At 43.3% G+C, this 18,730-nt stretch overlaps 1 protein-coding gene across 2 annotated transcripts in view; it reads left to right on the top strand.

The window, feature by feature from the left end:
- The window catches only part of KMO (kynurenine 3-monooxygenase), a 33,145-nt gene that overhangs the window by 4,538 nt on the left and 9,877 nt on the right, over nucleotides 1-18,730 (top strand). The window contains exons 2-8 of one of the 2 annotated variants that reach the window (XM_084792693.1): nucleotides 4,419-4,488; nucleotides 4,797-4,894; nucleotides 6,048-6,137; nucleotides 10,957-11,005; nucleotides 13,934-14,021; nucleotides 15,669-15,834; nucleotides 18,065-18,136. In XM_084792693.1, coding sequence (XP_084648819.1) covers nucleotides 4,419-4,488; nucleotides 4,797-4,894; nucleotides 6,048-6,137; nucleotides 10,957-11,005; nucleotides 13,934-14,021; nucleotides 15,669-15,834; nucleotides 18,065-18,136 — 633 coding nt within the window. The remainder of the gene's footprint in view (nucleotides 1-4,418; nucleotides 4,489-4,796; nucleotides 4,895-6,047; nucleotides 6,138-10,956; nucleotides 11,006-13,933; nucleotides 14,022-15,668; nucleotides 15,835-18,064; nucleotides 18,137-18,730) is intronic. The other variant, XM_084792694.1, reaches the window with a different exon arrangement.

Below are 18,730 nucleotides of genomic sequence, written 5' to 3'. Positions count from 1 at the left end.
TTACAGTGTGTTGTTTGGGCCAAGTCTGTAATTTCTGCATGTGTAGAGGGCTCGCTGTTGACCTTCTTATCTGTTCTTATCTGATTAATACTAAATAAATCTCAATTCGGATTTTTACTGATATTTTAAATTATCTTTTGCAAAGAAATGAATTTCTTTTGTGACATTTACATATATGTATTCCATTATACTCCGTTCTTGCTCATCCTTCACACAGTGCCTTCCCGGTCCTCCCTCCATCCCTCTTGCTGTCTGTCTCTTCACCCTCCCCCCACGAAAGACCCCCTTCTGTTTTCATGGTATATGTATACATCTTATTATCCTGATGGTTTCCCACTCACTTTAGTCCTCGTCCCCCCCCCTCGCAGCTCCCTTCCTACTTTCATGCCCCCTCACATATAGAAATCTGCGTTTCACACATGAGAAGAAACAGGCTGTTTGTCTTTATAAGCCTGCTTATTTCCACTTAACATAATCATCTGTGATTCCATCTGCTTTCCTGTAAATGTTATAATTTTATTTTTCTTTGCGGCTAAATAAAATGCCATTGTGTAGATGTACCATACTTCCTTCTCTTTTGTAGCTTTTTTTATTAATTAGTTCTTTGACGGCCTTGTGGTGTAAGAGGGACACTATTTATTCTCTCTCCCTCGCCCTTTCTAATCCCCCTCCCACCTCCCTCCTCCACAACTACGTCCCAGATTCCTGACTTTCAGTTTTGTTTTGTGACCCGTTTAGTTTAACCAGGCTCCTGTGTGTGGCCATTCATTCTGCTTCCCACTCTTTAGGCTCGGGGACTTCTCTGTCATTCCATCCCCAGGACGTCCTACCAACAGGTGGGTGGACTTTGATGGGCTGTGGGACTCTATCTGCCTTTGTTCAGCAGGTCAAGGGACACTTTTGATGTTTCTGTAAACCTTTCTCCGTCCTCTGAGGTTTTACAAGGGCTATGATTTCATCAAAGAAGTTTTAACTCCATGCCCCCTGCCTATATCTCTCCAGTAGTCTTGTGGGGGTTCTGAATTACTTCACAGAACCCACACTTGCCTAAATGCAAAATTTTTATTCTTCGCTCTTCATTCGCTATCTGTTTACTTTTGTAGGCTTTTGGTGCAGTTATTTAAAACAAATGCAAAATCGATTCATAGATGGCCGTGTCACTATGGGTGGCTGCCTCAGGAAGTCTGGCTTATTATGCCCAGGCGTCTAATCCTGCCCAGTTTCTTCCTTCCTCCATCCTTTCTCCCTATGATCAGGAATTCATCTGTGCCTCAACAGAGGCAGGGAGGCTTGGGGCACTTCACACATCGCATTTCCATGTGTATGTCCTTGTCTTCTTAGTCACTTTGCCACCTAACAATTGAAGATGTTAATCCAAATTGTGCACTTTCTACTGATAGTGAGATGAGGAAATAAATTTAGAGCATAAAATCTGTATTCCTAGCCATAGGGACCATCCTTGGCAGCTGAACATGTTATGCCCATGTTTTCATTTAAGCTTCATTTGAACCTCAATGACACAGAGTAGGATTTTCCATAGTCTTTAATATACTATTGTGACTGGACTTGGAGAAGATGCTCTTAGCTACTTTGTGTTGCAGTTACTAGTTTATTGTTATTGAGTACCCACAAGCCCTCCGCAACACAAGAGCTAACATATTCCATGACTCTCACTGACCTCTTCTTCCTTATCCATGAGACCATTTCCTTGAATATTTTTAAATTTATACTTTTATCATATCCATATCATATGATCATGATACATTAATAAACATAAATATGTATTTTAATGATGCACATAATATGCCCATGACTCTGTCTCTCTATTGTTTTTTTTTTTTAATAAGAACACCACGTGGTATGAATCATCTGCAACTCCCTCTTCATTTACACTGGTATTAAGAAGTCATGTTGTTGCATTTCCTTGCATGAATCCATCAGAATGTATTTGTCCATTCCTTTGTGATGACCATTTGCACAGAGTCTTCTCTTGGTTATATGCCACAGTATGTGAATATTTAACTTGACATAATAACTACAAGCGAAAAGGAAGTGATTCTGTCAATTCATGATTTCTAGCACGTGCTGATTTCACTATCCAAAAACCAGGATGAATCCTATTTTGTCCACAGGAGCAAAGTTTCTATCTTTCCCTCCTCTGCCTTGAGGAATCACACATTTGCAAACGAGCAGGGAATGTGGGGAAATTTTAAGGAGAAACATAGGCAAGTTAGGGAGCTGTCCCATGTCTGAGTTATACTATGGTGACAGCAATGATGGGCCTTAAACCATCCCAGAAATCCAAGGACGAGGCACGGTCTGCAACTTCCAGCCTTAGAAAGGACCCAAACAAACCTTCCACTCAGGTCGGCCTTTTCCCCCTAGATCCTAGGATCAACTTTTATTCAAGCAAAGGAGCATAAACCCATGGAAGTAGCCCACAGCCCATCACTGGATGCTGTGCCTAGCATAGCCAGTGAGACCCCTGTTTACCACACTGCTTACTAGGCCTCCTTTCCTGAAGCTAATTTTTCAGGGAGTGGATGAATTGATCTCTTGCTTCTAAATCCCGGGCTCCCCATTCTGAAGCCATGTTACTCATTGTCCATTGTTTAGATCATAGCTTGTGTTCCTCCCTCACTTTTGTCTGGGTGTTTTCCTTAATAAGAGGAGTTTCTCTCTCCCTCCCCACCTCTCTTTTTCTTTCTTTTTCGAGACAGGGTTTTTCTATGTAGCGTTGCTGTCCTAGACTCACTTTATAGACGAGGCTGGCTTCAAACTCACAGTGATCTGCTTGCCTCTGCCTCCCCAAGTGTTGGGATTAAAGGTGAGAGCCACCGAGCCCAGCTCCAGGGATTAACTTCTAATGAGCCTTCTTGGGCTCACTCCTACTCTCTGACCCTGTTGTCTTCTGAGCTACATCCCTTCCAGAACTGATTTGTATCATTTTAGAAGGAGCGGTTATGATTATATTCTGATAAAAAAGAAATCTGCTTCTTCTCCATGTGACTCAACATTCCCAATCCTCAAAGGCTGACTTAGTCTCCAGGAAGATTTACCAATCCCCTTGTTAGGATTATCTGTTGTCACGTAATAAACCGTCCTAAAACTGAATGTCCTAAAGTAGTGACATACTGAGTCTCATCTAGTGGGAGGTTTGTAATGTGGTTGGGGCAGGAGTCACATCCAAGGCTCCCCCAATCTGGCCAGACACCTCATGCCCATACTTGACAGCTGGTGTTATTTTCTGGGATTCAAGCTCCTGACAGAATATACTACACGTGGCTTGTCCCTGTGACCTCTCACATGTGACAACATCCAGGTCTTTACAGTTGGTATGATGGAAGCTCAGTGGGCAAAGTGCTCATTTCTGGAGCAGGAAGACCTGCGTACATGCCCTAGCAACTAAAGAAGAGTCAGTGAAGCACGGCTTTAACCCCAGGGCTGGGAAACACAGAGGCAGATCCCTTGGGCCTGAGGGTCAGCCACTCAAGCCAATACATCAGCCTGAGGTTCAATGGGAGACCCTATCTAAAACATAAGATGGAGACCAATAGAGGAAAAGACCTAATGCTGAACTCTGGTCTCCACACAAGCATTGAACCCACACACATATGCACACATATGTTTATACCACACACACAAAGAAATAAGTAAATAATAGATGGTTTGAGATTTTTATATGGATGAACCTCCAAAACATAATGCTGTGTAGAAGAAACAGGTGCCAAATTTTAAAAATCCAAACTGAGTCTAAGTATATAGTTCAAAGATGGGCAAAATTAAACTATATTCCATAGGGAGCTATATCTAGGTGGTGAAACTATGAAGAATCAAGAATGAATTACCAAAAAATTCAAGTGTCCATCTCCAAGGAAAAAGAAGGGTATGGTATTTAGGTAGAGGTGGGGGAGGGTGTTAGAAGGGGCAAAAATATTCCAAATTTTTAGTTGAGTATGAGTTATAAAGTTTAAGAGGTCATATGGGGTTTGTTTGTAGTTATTCTGCAAACTGCCTACATTTTTGTGTTCTTTCTGTTTGCAAGTTCAAGTAATCTTGAATTAATTCAATTGTTTTGTTTTCCTTTTCCTTTTTTTACTATTGATGAATGGATTCAGATTTCTGCATATGCTAGTCAAAGGCAGTGTCCCCAGTGCCCTTTTCATATTGAGACAGGCTGCCTCTAAGTTGCACAGGCAAATCTTTAACTCATGACCCTCCAACCTCAGGCATCATCAGGCCTAGATAATTTGACTGGTCTTGCCTGTAGTCTCCTTGGGCAGTGACTACAACTAACTCAATATAAGGAATGAACTAATACATCTATCCATATACATACAGTATTGCATTTTCCACCAAAATATCTGTGCATGTACGGAACCAGATGAAGACATGAAAAAGATGATTTTGATTTCTAGGTTGGAGCATTGAATGCATGCTTTCTGGCAAAGAGGAATTTTCAAGTTGATGTGTATGAAGCTAGGGAAGGTAAGTTGGTAATGAGAAGAAAGTGGGCGAAGAGTTTCTGATCCCTTGATCTATTTCTTTAGATATTATGAATAAAAGACATTTTAATAAAAGAAGTTTAAGATATAAGAACTAATAAAATACCTTTAAACCCTCATTGATTTAAGTTTAATTGAATACTAATTTTCACTTGACACGTTCTTTAAATGAGTTAATGAGTCTTTCGGTTTGATTCTGAATTGAGCAATTGTTCAAATGCAAGGAGTTGCTTACTCCTTAGGAGCATTTAAGAAAGTGTGTGCAACATGGAGTCTGTTTCCTGCTTTTAGATATTCGAGTAGCTAAATTTACACGTGGAAGAAGCATTAACTTGGCCCTTTCTTATCGAGGACGGCAGGCCTTGAAGGCCATTGGTCTAGAAGATCAGGTACATTCTTGATACAGTTTTCTTTCTTTAAAAAAATTGTGTGAATGTGTGTGTGTGTGTGTGTGTGTGTGTGTGTGTGTGTGTGAGCCCTGTGTGTTCATGTATTTCTTAGATGAACATGCTCATGATAGTACCCACAAATGCCAAGAGTGTTGACTGTCCTGCTCCACCAGTCTCTACCTTATCCTCTTGAGACAAGGTCTTCCACGGAGTCTTTGGTTTGCCACTGAGGTGGGTCTCATTCCTGCACAGCAAGCACTCTCACTCACTGAGCCATTGTCTTAACCCTCATACGTTTGTGGTGTGTGTGTGTGTGTGTGTGTGTGTGTGTGTGTGTGTGTGTGTCTATGACGCTACTTGATGGTTTTCAACAAGTCCATGGCATTGATATTTATCCTGATTTGAAATGCCATCTGTTGCTAATGAACTACACATGAAAATTCATTCTGCAAAAGTTTGGAAAATTCCAAATTTGATGAGCTAGTGAACCCTTAACAGATGATGTGTCTGAAGACTTGAGACGTGGCAGACAGGGGTGGTATGGAAAAGGACACTCCAAACCCATGCGCTCTCCTGTCTCACTCTGGGCTCTTACAGGAAAGGCGATCTCTGATTGGGTGTGCAGGGGTGCGCTAACTTCCTTTCAGTTTCGATGATGAAACTCTCTGATGAAAATCAAATTAGGAGAGGAAAAGATTCATTTCATCTTAGATGTCCCAGTCCACCCGTGAGGGAGGACAGAAAAGGAACTACTTACTATTGCATGCATCATTACCGATGGCCACAGAATACACAGCCAAGGGACTGCAACAGAAACCACGGAGGATTGCATTCTTCTCCTCCCAGGGACCCTTCCTATAGTCATCAGAAAATCACTTAGCCCCCAACTCAGTCCCCTCTGCACCTAGCCACTCCCTGTAGCCTATGACATCTGGCTTAAATCAGATAAACATTCATTTTCTTCCAAGTTAGAGAAGCCCTGGCATACGTGGGAGCAAAGTTTTCACTGAGTGACTTTTCAACCGTATTGGGCTTCCTGAGTCCCCTTTAAAAGCTTTAACTGAAAAAAAAAATCACAATTAACTTCATATCTGTTTAATTCTCCTGGCAGTATGACACGGTGATGCAAAAGGTTATTTCTGGTTCTCCTCAGATAGTTTCCAAAGGTGTGCCCATGAGAGCCAGAATGATCCACTCTCTCTCAGGAAAGAAGTCTGCAATCCCCTACGGGAACAAGTCGCAGGTACGTTTACACTGGAGGCAGTGGCTTACGTGTCAGTTCTAACTTAGCCTGGAGCCTCCCGTGTGCCTCTTGCTTGTGAGCCCCTCTTTTCCTCCTTGTACTAACTCTGACATCTCCAGCTTCTGTCTAGACACCTGGACACATGTACTAGTTAGCTAGTTAGTTCATAGCGGCTACTGTAGGCAGGGTCTGGCCGACAACGCCATGACAAAGACTGGGCTACTGCTGCTTGCCTCATTATGAAGCCACTACCTGTTCTGTGTGTGGTTCCTGCTGCGCAGCTGTTTGAGATGCACCCTCTGCCTCCCACCTCCTTTTCAATTAGAGATAATTATGATACTATTTGTGGTTGGGTATCATGAACAAGTACAACTCTGGAGTGTTCTGCGCTGCAGTTGCCTTCCCCTAAATGATCCTCTTGACCTGGATTTGCTGTATAGAATGAACTGGAAATGCTATCAGTACTTTATAGTTCCTAAAACAACAGAGGCAGGATGGTGATGTTGTTTTTGAAAGCAGATCCGTTATCCTGCTCTGTGTTTTTCCTTGTCTTTTACATGCTAACATCCATAACTGGAAGAAAACTTATTTATAGCTAATTGTACCCTTTGTGTTTAGTTCTTCAAGAGAGAATGAGGGCCCCAAATATCCATCAACAAGAGAGAATTCATAGTTTGCTTGTTCTTTATGGAGCCATGCCTTAGAAGGCACAGGGCATTGAACAGCCATCAGGGTCACAGGAAGAGACTTCAGTAGACCAAGACGAGGGAAGCCTCACTGTGTGGTATGGACAGGAAATGGAAAAGTGGTCTGAAGAAAAGCAGAAGTTGTAGTTTACAGAAAGGCTACTGAGAAAGTAAAATCTGAAACATTTTGTAGGAATTTGAAGTCCGCAGCAAGATATAATTAACCTATTATAGCCTCCCAGAGGAAGGCTGGGAGAGACTTCATTTCTAAGCCTCAAGTCTGAAATGCAAAGTACGTTTCAGAGGTCTGGAGGCGAGAACGTGAAAGTTCGCTCTAGCAGAGCAGAATCTTTAGAGTCATTGAGCTTGAATCCAGCTGCCAGGCTTCACGGAAGAGGAAGCAGCCTACAGATTTGCATGAGCTATATCAAGGGCAACGCTAAGGCAGCTTTCTTCTCGGAGGTGTGCGCAGGTGTGACCGGCAAGCCGGGAAGCACTGTCTACAGCTGCATTGCTTGCTCTCACTACTGTTTTGTATTGCTCTGGAGCATCCCGATGAAGCCGAGCCATCCAGCTGAGCACACTCCTGAGCCCTGGCGAACCACCTACCAGTAAACGAAGAAATGGTAGTGCAAATACCAGAGAAACTTGAGGAAGAGAGTGACTGGGACCGGAGGCCAAGGCGCTTTCTTCATCCCCACCATTGCGATGGCGGGGATTGATTCCCCAAGAGGGAGCAGGTGTGTGTGTGTGAGTTCCAGTGTTGGTGCCCTCACTACGATAGGGAGGAAGTGGTCCCTTCCCACCGCACGCTATTTCTCAATTCTTACGAACTGGGTGACTACTAAGTTTACAGCCACCCTCATTCTTCAGTTTCCGCATGATTGCGTTGACATCCGCTGCGTTCCAGTTCAACACAAAGGCCACCTTGCCCTTAAAGAACTACATCAAGTTGCTTTGAACCACTCAATTGTTCTGCCTTCTTTTGGCCTCTGGAGCCTCTTGGCACCTGGGTTCCTCTCACCCAGTACTGGCTAGTACCACCAAGAGCCATGTACATTCAGTCTACCCTTCATCAGTCTCTATGCACAAAACTTCCTTAGTAGCGCTTCCGTGTCAGCATGAGACCCTGAGTTCAAATCCCTCACATCCAGCCTGGCGAGATGTCTCAGCGGTTAAGAGCACTCGCTACTGTTCCAGAGGGCCTGAGTTCAGGCCCCTGCACCCACAGATAGCTCACAGACACCTGTAACTCCAGCTTTGGGAAACTAATACCTTCTCTGCCTTCCTCCACAAATACCTGCATACACACACACACACACACACACACACACAAATAAACCCTCAATGATCCAGCAGCCACATAAATGGCCAGGCACAGGCACATCTACCATCCCTGCAATGCCAAGGCTGTGAGGTAGAGACAGGAGACTCACTGGGTCTTGCTGGCTGCCAGGTTCTGTGAGAGACCCTGTTTCAGAGGGATAAGGCAGAGGGTGACAGAGTGGGACATCCAATGACCTCCTCCGGTCTCCAACTGCACCCATCATGCCCATAGGATTACACACAGACACACAAGCACACAAAAGAGGGACGGGGAAGGTGGAGCGAGAGGGAGAGAGAATGAATCCGCTGAAGAGATCTGGACCATGGGTGAAGCATTTTGCACCAGACACACAGTTTAGATATCCATATTGTGTAAAACTGGCTTCCCAAATCCTTCCTGACCCTTCCTCCTCTAGCTGTTTGTCTCTTAGCCCTTCCCCCATATGATGTACAGATGCTTCTTGGCTTTTTTAGACATTGCCCTCTCCCTCCTAGCCTGCCCGGGGGACTGTCAAGACACCGTGTAATACACAGAGGCAGTCAACTTCAGTCACACTCCTAAGCTGTCTTCCCTTGCTCCCTGAGTAGGAGGCATTCTCCTTTGAAGGTGCTGAGGGCAGAGAAAGTAACTGCGTTTCCCTGTTGTATTTGAAGCAGTCTGCATTAAAACTTTTGCATTACGTATCTCCAAATAGATTGTGGTTTGCTCCTAACAGCCCCTTTATTCTTTTAGACGTCTTTACTCATTAATCCCTTGAGGGGTCAGCGTTTCAGACTAGGTGTTGGAGGCCTGTGCTGTGGCAGGAGAGACCCTGACTCTTGCTTAGGAGGCAATGTCATCCAGACTGCTGCAGAAAGAGACGCATGGAGAAACCCTGGTGGCCCTCTTGGACCAATGTGTCCTATTAGTTCCCACAGCACAAACGCCCTATAACTAACATATGAAGAATATTTTCATCACATTAACTCAAATATGTATAATTGGAGCGTTTCTTATCATCTCCTATAATGTTTCCTCGCTGTGATGAAAGTGGAGCCCGGGGCCTTGCACATGCTGACAAGCCACAGCCCCTGCCTGGCCTTACGTACTCTGAACACACATTTGGTTTTCACTGAAACACTGTGATTAGTTACACAGAAGTCCAGAAAACAGAACTGTGAGTTAAAGAACAGTCTGTCTTCTTACAACAAAGATAGTGTTACAGGAAAGCTTACCAGGCATGGCCTCTCAGACACAGTGTAGAGCCAACTGGAAGTCTTTATGGGACTTAGGTGTGGCTCGCAAGTGTTCAGGGAGGGACTTAGGTATGGGCTCCCAAGGTCCAGAACACCACAGAGGTTTCTAAAGACAGAGGCCTATTCAGGCATCTTGATGAGCATCTGCAGGTGGCTTGGCAGAGTAAGTAGCTCAAGTGAGCCGTTTTAACAGAAGCTAAGCATTCAGCCAGCTGTAGGAGGGGACACAAGAAGAAGTAGTTTTAACAAAAACTGGGATAAATTAGCCAGGGTATCCTGGCCTTTGGTACCTAGAATAGAGTTGGATAGTTTTCCATGGGGTTCTCCAACAAGGAGATTCAACAGGATGGAGGAGCCTCTGCACTGTCTTGCAGCGTCCCAACAGAAAGCACTTCAGCAGCCACTGTCAGTGATTGGATGGCTGAGTCATTTTTATACCAAGTTCAGATTTGACTGTTAAGGTCAAGTTCTAATTCAGTATGAGAAGAAGAGCCTACAACACAGTGTTTTTATGTTAAAAACTCTGAGGTCTCCCCTAATTTGGAAATTTTATATGCTTTAGATATTTAAACAATGAATTCACTCTAACTCCATCTTTGTTTGGCTTGGTTTGGTTTGGTTTGGTTTGGTTTGGTTTTGGAAACAGTGTTTCTTTGCATGGCCCTGGCTGTCCTAGAACTCACTCTGTAGACCAGGCTGACCTCCGACTTACAGAGATCAGCCTGCCTCTGGCTTCCCAGTGCTGGGATTAAAGGCTCAGGCCACTACTCTAATTTATAACACTGAATTGTGACTTTCATGGTCCATGATAGATATTTTTGATATAAAATAGTAAATATTTAAACTTAAATTTTTATGGCTTTACTGGCATGAAGGTGAATACAAGTAACTCAAGATATATTATTATGCATCGGTTTTTATTTGATTTGATTCTTTTCGTTGTGCTTTTAAACCTAACTAAAAGTAAAACATTTTAACTGATGCTTAAAACATGATGGTCCCTAGATACCATGCACATTGCATTATAGGACAGTCAGCCTGCTACATTTTACCACAAAGTCTGAAAAAACCACCATATGTCATAGCTAGCAGTTGCCCTCCTATTCCCCATGTTACTTGCCATCACACACAGCTTTCTCTAAAGTTAAGACTTTGGGAGTAGTTGGAGTTTTTTTGGTTTTGTTTTTTGGGAAACAGTGCATTTGCTCTGATGTTATCAATAGTGAAGCAAAGAAACAAGTATTTATTTAGCAAGCTCTGATGGAAATATGAAATTTACAATGTTAAAATTATGTTAATGAAACTAACACTTTGACTGTATGAGAAGGTTTTGATTTTTATAGTATTAAATTTTGAGAACGCCTAAGCTAAAATTTGGATATTATATTTAAGCATATTTGATTAGAGTTGTTTGTTATTATCATCATCATCATTATTATCACACAACTTAAGTGAATGGTTTTAAATCTAGTTTACAACCTTCTGCCAACTAAATATTTATTTTTGTTGACTAAATTAGGGTTACATTTGCCCCCTGTCTGGAAACAATGTCTACTTTGTTTTTCTTACAGTATATCCTTTCAATAAGCAGAGAAACCTTGAACAAGGATCTACTGACTGGTAAGTCTAATGCTTTTGTTCACTGGATTGGGTAAAGCCCATGAGAATGCTCAGATTGTCACATGGTTTAGTAGGGTTTGGTTGCTGCGCCTTTTTATGGGTTATAAAGAGTCAGACTGGGTACGTTACAGAGGCCTTGAAACAAGTAGTAGTAAAATTACCAGGTGTCTCTTCTCATCTCCTCAATTACCCAAGTGAGACTCATTCACTCCTTAGACGCTTCAATTCTTCCACACAGTGTCCAGTCAAGGACTCACAGCCCGGTGGTTCAACAGACACGAGCAGACAGCTTGCCAGGCACCCTATTAGACACGCATGTCAGGAAGAGGAGATGTGTAGCCTGAAAGGAGGTTACAACCCTGAGGCCACTGCCGTAGTCCCTGAGGGCTAAACCAAGGCCCGTGGCAAAGTTACATAGCAGTGTAGTCAGGGGAGGGGGGAGGGGCGTGGGAGCTAGAGGAGGCCTAGTGGGGGCCAGATTCTTGTTGTAGGAGACCAAAGAGGCTGTGTGGAGGGGGCGGAGAAGGAGGAAGATATGAGAGCTCAATATCTAGCACTCAAGTTTGTTCTCTGAGCAACTAGAGAGGACCACTCATAAACAGAGAGCTACTGGGCTGTCAACCAACTCTGCAGTTTAGGGAGCCAGTGACTCGCCCCGCCCCCCATTACTACCCATACTCCTGGTACCCTTTCTGTCCTTATTAGAACATTAGATGTTCCACAGAATTAATTTCATCTCTAGTTATATTTGGAACTGTCGTCTTCTGCCTAGACGGTGAGTGGAATGGGAATGATTTATCGCACACCCCCCTGTTGGTCCTTAGGAAGAAAACAAGCAAGCTTTCAGGAATAGCAATGGACACAGGACCTGTTCAACATCCCCTGAGTTTACTAAGATGAAGACAGTAGCCAGCTGTTATTGATAGGCCATGCACTATAACAAGTGGTTCACACGCCCGATTTCCACAACCCCCCTGACAACTATGTGAGGTGGACGTCAAGTTTATCCCAGCTTTACAAATGGCAAAACAAGAGCTTAGGGGTCTCCAGTACCATTGTTACAAGTGGTAGAGTCTACAAGTGAATTTCAGTCTGTTAATTCCAAAGTCTTTGCTTTTTAATGACTCAATTTCTGATTTTAATATTATATTCAAAACACCAGCTAATACTAAAGAGCTGAAATATAAAAAAGGTACAGTTTGGTGTACACAAAAGACATTTCCATAATACCTTTCTCTAGGAATGCACCTCATTGGCTCTAAATTAATAAAGGGGTACATGTATGCCTGCCTCTCTCTCTCTCTCTCTCTCTCTCTCTCTCTCTCTCTCTCTCCCCCCCTCTCTCTCTCTCGTGTGTGTGTGTGTGTGTGTGTGTGTGTGTGTGTGTGTGTGTGAGAGAGAGAGAGAGAGAGAGAGAGAGAGAGAGAGAGAGAGAGAGAGAGAGAGAGAGAATATCTCTGACCCTAACATTGTTTGGCATGTAAAGCTCTCCATTTTTTTCAAGTCATGAACCATGTGATCCACCCATCCCACACATTTGATCAATTACTAAATACTCATTTTCCTCTAACTAAATCACCTCCCTCTGAAAGCATTGCAAGTACATTCATTCTCAGATGGACCCACTTTTCATATACAGTTGTTTCATGGTTTGCTCATCTATTCAGTATCAATAATAAGGAAAACAAGATAGATGTGGTTGGGACATTCTGTAATTCCTGAATCAAGACACTTGTAACAGTCTTTTTGTAAAAGTAATTCTCAGGGGGGCGGAGAGATGGCTCAGAGGTTAAGAGCACTGGCTACTCTTCCAGAGGTCCTGAGTTCAATTCCCAGCAAGCACATGGTGGCTCGCAGCCATCTATAATGAGATCTGGTGCCCTCTTCTGGTGTACAGGCACACATGCAGGCAGAATACTGACAAATAATAAGTAAATCTTTATTTTAAAAAAGTAATTCTCAAGATCCTTTATGTAGTGTTCTTTTATGTGAACTTTCTAAGGTGACATTGTCCAGTCTGGGACCACAAATGCCGGCCAGATGTGTAATATTCCAATTGTATGAGCATGGCTATATGTAATCTGGTATACTAAAATTTAATTTTAAAAAGACATCATAATTGTACCAGATAAGCTCTGATTTCTATAGCTATGTGACAAAGGAATGTGTTATTTCTTTTTAATTCCTTTTGAGTTTTGAGACACTGTTGTTATGTACCTCACGCTGGCCTTGAACTCACGATTCCCCTGTTAGCCACTTGAGTGACATATCACAGGCAGGCACCACCACACCAAGGCCGGCTGACTCTGTAGTTTCTCAGTGTTCATATGTTGTACTTGTAGTACCATGAATCAAAAGCCCAGAGGACAAAGAGACAAGCCTGGATGATGGAGTAGACATTTGTAATGGCCAAACATTTCCAGTTACAATCAGCCATAAAGGCAGCTTTAATAATAATATATGTGACAACTATTTCTTTTCGAGGGCACAACCGATCACAGGGGTGCAGGAGTTTGTACAATACTATTAGTTGTTTTGTTTTAAGTGACAATGGCAGTTTTTCATTTGTCTATATTGTTACAAATTATACTAGACTATCTGTATCTGTCAGATTACCATTTTGACAGATTCATGTCATGTTAAGAAAAAGTATCTTCTCTGGTATGGTAGGTGCACACATGGAAGCCCAGCTTTCGGGTGGTAGAATCGGGGGGGGGGGGGCGGGGGGGGGTAGGCATCGTCAGCTCATGGCTAGCCTGGGACACAGGAGTTCAAGATTGTGGTACATAATAAGACACAGTCCCAAATAAACAGATCCGTCAATTAACTAAGCAGTGTCTCTGTCACAGAACATGACCGGCATTTCAGTGTGATGAAGTGAAGTCACACTTGAAACTCAGCTCTGTTTACCTTCTGTTTCTCCCTCAGCTGTGGAGTCATACCCCAATGCGAAGGTGCACTTTGGCCACAAGCTGTCGACATGCAGTCCTGAAGAAGGACTTGTCACCGTGCTTGGGTAATCGCTGTTCAGGCTTTTGGCTTCAGAGGGCAAGGAGTGGAGAATTCCACCTGTAAACTTGGTTCTTTGCCTCTTTTGGAAGAGTTAGATGGTTACTGAGGGGGAAATCCAAGTAGCCTTCACAACTAAGGAGTTTTTGTTCGAGAATTGTCCTCTGATGCTTTCTGGGTACCCAGAACTGGAAACTCCTCATAATTTCCCTGCTCCAGTGATCATTCTCCGTTCAGACTTCATCCTCTTTGGAAATACGTGGCCCTATCCTGCCTTGTGTCTCCCTTCCTGTGTCATGGTGTGATTTCTCTGCCTGACCTTGGCCAGTTCTATGTCCTCTAAAGTCCCACTCTCAGAAGGTCACACATCCAGTCACGGGTTCACAGTCATTTGTAAATTCTCATCTCCAGCGTTAGCATGTGTGCTCAGGCCTTTTCTTCATTCTTGGTCTCAGTGAGGTCCTGATCAGTGATGTCCCAATACTGCAACACTGGCATTAGCTCAGATTCCTGGAAGGCGCGCTCATCTCTATTGTCTTCCCTGGCACTGCTGCAGCCTGGTCACCATCCCTCATGGTGTGCTCGCCCCTGTACGTTCTCACCAGCATGCCATCCTTCTCCTGGTTCTGTGGTATGATGGGGTCCAGCTCTTGTCCCTGCAACAGATAGGCTACTGCCATCACCTCCTATGTGTCCCCTCTTTCACTTCAGTTTCCTGAAAGTGCCAGTTGTCACTCATCACCCTCCCAATGGAAGAAATAATGTCCTGCCTTTGGCCAGAATCACAAATGTAAACTTTTGTCTTTATATCCAAACGTGCTCCTTTTCTCTCTCTTCGCCCTCTATGCATCATTCAGTTAACCTCCCCTATATAGAGACTCTTTAACTACTGTTGTGACCAACCTTAGATCTAAAGGATCCAAAATAGAGATTTGCATCTCCAAGAAAACACAAAAATGAAAGCAGTTCTCCGTGCTGGCCACGAGCAGACTTTGATTCTTGCCCTCGCTCCCTAAAGATACAGCCTCTTACAGAACATTTCTAGAAGGAAGTTGAAGCATTTGGGAGGATGTGCATAGGTCAGAGGCAGATACTGTGCTGTTTTGACATAACGAATTGGAGCATCTGCAGATACAGATATTCTGGAACCAATCCCAGAGGTCAACAAAGGACAAGAATGTTCTGTTCTTTATATTATTGTCGGGTGTCCTGTACTCCAGCCACGCTTGTTTCCATGAGCAAGTCCTGGTCACATCCCTGCAGTGCTCAGGAGTTCACCCACACACTAGGGACTTAGAGGTTGTTTACTCCTCCATGTTGGAACTGTGCTCCCGTTTTCTCAAGAGTTCCTTCCTTCAGCTCTCACACTTCAGGAGCACAGCATGTCTGACTTTAGTACCAGGGTAGTGTTGAACACTATTCTCATTTTCAAAAGCAAAAACCATGACAAGCACTTTCATCTTCATTTTAAATCTGTGGATTCAAGTTAGGTAAAGTCAGGCTTTAGGTTGAATGTGTCAGAGTTTTTTTAGTTACCTCTCGAGTTTGCTTTTTACACCCAAGTAGAAATATGCTACTGTTTTCAATAGTTTTTTGTTTGTTTGTTTTCTGTTTTGGTTTATGGGTGGCATGGTTCATTCTGTGTTTTTTCCAGACCTGACAAAGTTCCCAGAGATGTCACCTATGACCTCATTGTCGGATGTGATGGAGCCTACTCAACCGTCAGGGCCCACCTCATGAAGAAGCCCCGCTTTAACTACAGTCAGCAATACATCCCTCACGGGTACATGGAGCTGACAATCCCACCTCAAAATGGGGAGGTAGGTCCTCTCCCTTGCCTGAACCCTTCCCTCACCGGGTCATCTGAGGAGAGCTAGTGAAGCAGATTAATACATTGTTGAAGAGAGATTTAAATTGTAGTTTTCCATCTGCATATTGTTCCATCGTTAAGCAATATGCTGAGCCGGAAGCAAGTATGCGCTATGGAAATTTTCACATGAAGCTATTTTAATATAACATTTTATGTTTAAAAATAAAGTGAAACTATTTTATTCTCTCATAATCAAACATAGAACCTTATTATGGAAAGAGAAATACTAATAGAGGCAATACAAGGATATTAACTTCCAAGAGCAAGCGGATAACATCAAATGTTTATTTGCATCTCAACACCCTTTCTAGAGGTCTGATCTGACTTCATCTCTCCTAGATGGAGTACAGTCATCTTTAAAATAGGCAAGTAATAGAGACGGGGAAGCTACATTCTGGCACATTGTGAAGGCCAAACAAACGGGTATTTCTAACATCACATTGTCTGTCACTTCACTAATTATTCTGTGCCTGTTGTATGAGGGTCGTGACCTCACAGCTGGAGAGTCGATTCCAACTGATACCAAGGATCCAGCAGAATCCAGTCTGTGGCCAGGCCAGCCCTAACTGGCCCAGAAGTGGCCAGGGAGGTAACCGTGAGGCGGTCACTTGAGCTTCAGCCACATGTAATTAATAGTAATGAACAAGTCTTTTTAAAAGGTCTCATTTTTCAAGCCAAGAGTCTTGAGACAAACGTGGTTCAAACACAGGGACATCTTAACAAGGCCCCAAACAATCTGTAAACATGTTCTTCATTTTTCACATGTGAAAAGTATTTACTTACATATTTCAGTTTCTGTCCGTATCCTTTCCCAGGCCTGCTGCCCTGATTTTCCTCTCCTGTTTTGCCCCCTACACAGTTTAACCTCAACTCCCGTGCCACATATATGCACAAGTTTATGTGTCTAAGTAAAACCTAGCAGCCCAGATCTGGGTAAGAGCAGCTTAGTCCACGACCTGGGATTTTCAGCATCTTTCCCTCCTCTCTTCTTATTCTCTCTTTCTTTTCTTTAACATGTAACTTGTAGAAAAATACAGAAGATGGCAGGAAGGACAAACAGGCTACTGGCTTGACTCCCACCTGGGTGCTAGGTGCATCTCTGCCCCCCCCCCCACCTTGCTCAGCTGATAAAGCTGTACGGAAGGCCTGCTCTTCCCTGCTCAGCTCCTCTGCACTCTGGCCTCCTATGCAAGACTCTGCGTGTCTCAGCCCCTTACATGCCAACCGGTTATACCCTATACTTTTTTTTTTTTAAGTTTTATTTATTTATTAAGTATACAGTGTTTTGCCTGCATGTACACCAGCAGAGGGCACCAGATCTCATCATAGATGGTTGTGAGCCACCATGTGGTTGCTGGGAATTGAACTCAGGACCTGTGGAAGAGCAAGCAGTGCTCTTAACCTCTGAGCCATCGCTCCAGCCCCATGCCCTATACTTTCAGTCAGCATCAAACGCCCACTGTTTTCCTACCTCTCACAGTATTAAGGAGAAACAGCTTGGCTTTCCATAGTATCTGTACTTTCTTGTCCAGTCTATTCCCTGTAGAATCTTTGAAAGCAGAGTGAGTCACTTTATTCATCTCAGTGTCTCTGTGTTAAGCTTTCTTTAGGGTTCTGGGACAAAAGCAACAACAATAAGTAACAAACCACAGAAGAGCAGCAAAGCCAGGGGCAAACAGAGCCTTCAAGGCAGAATGGCTTCGGTACTTCATGACAATCGCAATTGGGAGACTGCTGTTCCTTCAGTTTTGTTCTTACTACTTCAACTCAAGGCCTTTGTGGCTAGTGTATAAAAGTGCTAAGGGTAAAACAATTGCACACAATCCTACATGCACATACATCTAGCCAGATGTATGTTTTCCATGTATATATTTTTATGTGCATGCACATATATAGTATATTGGCATGCATATTTATGTGTATAGAAAGACAGGTGAAAGAGAAAGGATATCTTACTGTGGCATGTTCTCAAATATTGAAATAAACGTATAAGGATGAACAGTAAGTGTTTCCTAAGCCAGCATCTACTTCCTGTGGCACCACGCGTGCAGTGCGCCGTTATCAACACACGTGCAATGAGCTGTATCTATGGAGACGATCTAGATCGCTGCAGAGGCAGGTGTAAATCAGGGGTAGAAATGAGTTGCTTGTTAACTGAGCCTGCGCTCTTTGCTCCGCAGTACGCCATGGAACATAATTATCTTCACATTTGGCCTAGAAATGCCTTCATGATGATCGCCCTTCCGAACATGGTAATGCACAAATTCCTGTCATCTATCTATACATCCATGATTAATATTTGTATTACTTACTTTTGGCCATTTATGTAGTTAGTTGATCTCTCATCATTATCCAATCTATTTAATGATTCTGTCTCTGAAGCTTTGGGCTTCCGAGGAAAAAAACAGATGAAAGCTCAATATTTCCTTTGAAAGGAGACTGCACTTACGTGAAAATGACTAGCCCGTACCTACGGTGCTGTTGTCTCCATTAGAGACAGTCTAGGAGCAAGTGGCCCCAACAAAACCAGAGAGTTTTAGGCTATGCGTTAGAAATCAATTCCAGTCTTTAAGATCTATGAAACCTGTGCATGTGAGCGCGTGCGTGTTCTTTCATTGGTCACCAGAATTCTTTCTTTACATACCAAGCTTGCTGATGGTCTTTTCCTTTTTCTTCCTGGTGCTGTCTATCACAGGATTAATACTGTCATAAGAGGAAGAAAAAGAGGAGGGAGAAAATCGCATTGCCCAGTCTATAAGCAAACTAAGGACTTCAGTATTTCCTTGGGGAACATGGAAGGTTTTCAGGCTAGCAATTCTCTAGTGACCTGGAAAGCAAGGAGCATC

The sequence above is a fragment of the Acomys minous genome (genome assembly GCF_964271855.1).
Source record: "Acomys minous genome assembly, chromosome: 1".
NCBI classification, from domain to species: Eukaryota; Metazoa; Chordata; class Mammalia; order Rodentia; family Muridae; genus Acomys; species Acomys minous.
The sequence above is the reverse complement of the archived record's forward strand: the minus strand, read 5'-3'. Positions and strand labels throughout refer to the sequence as shown.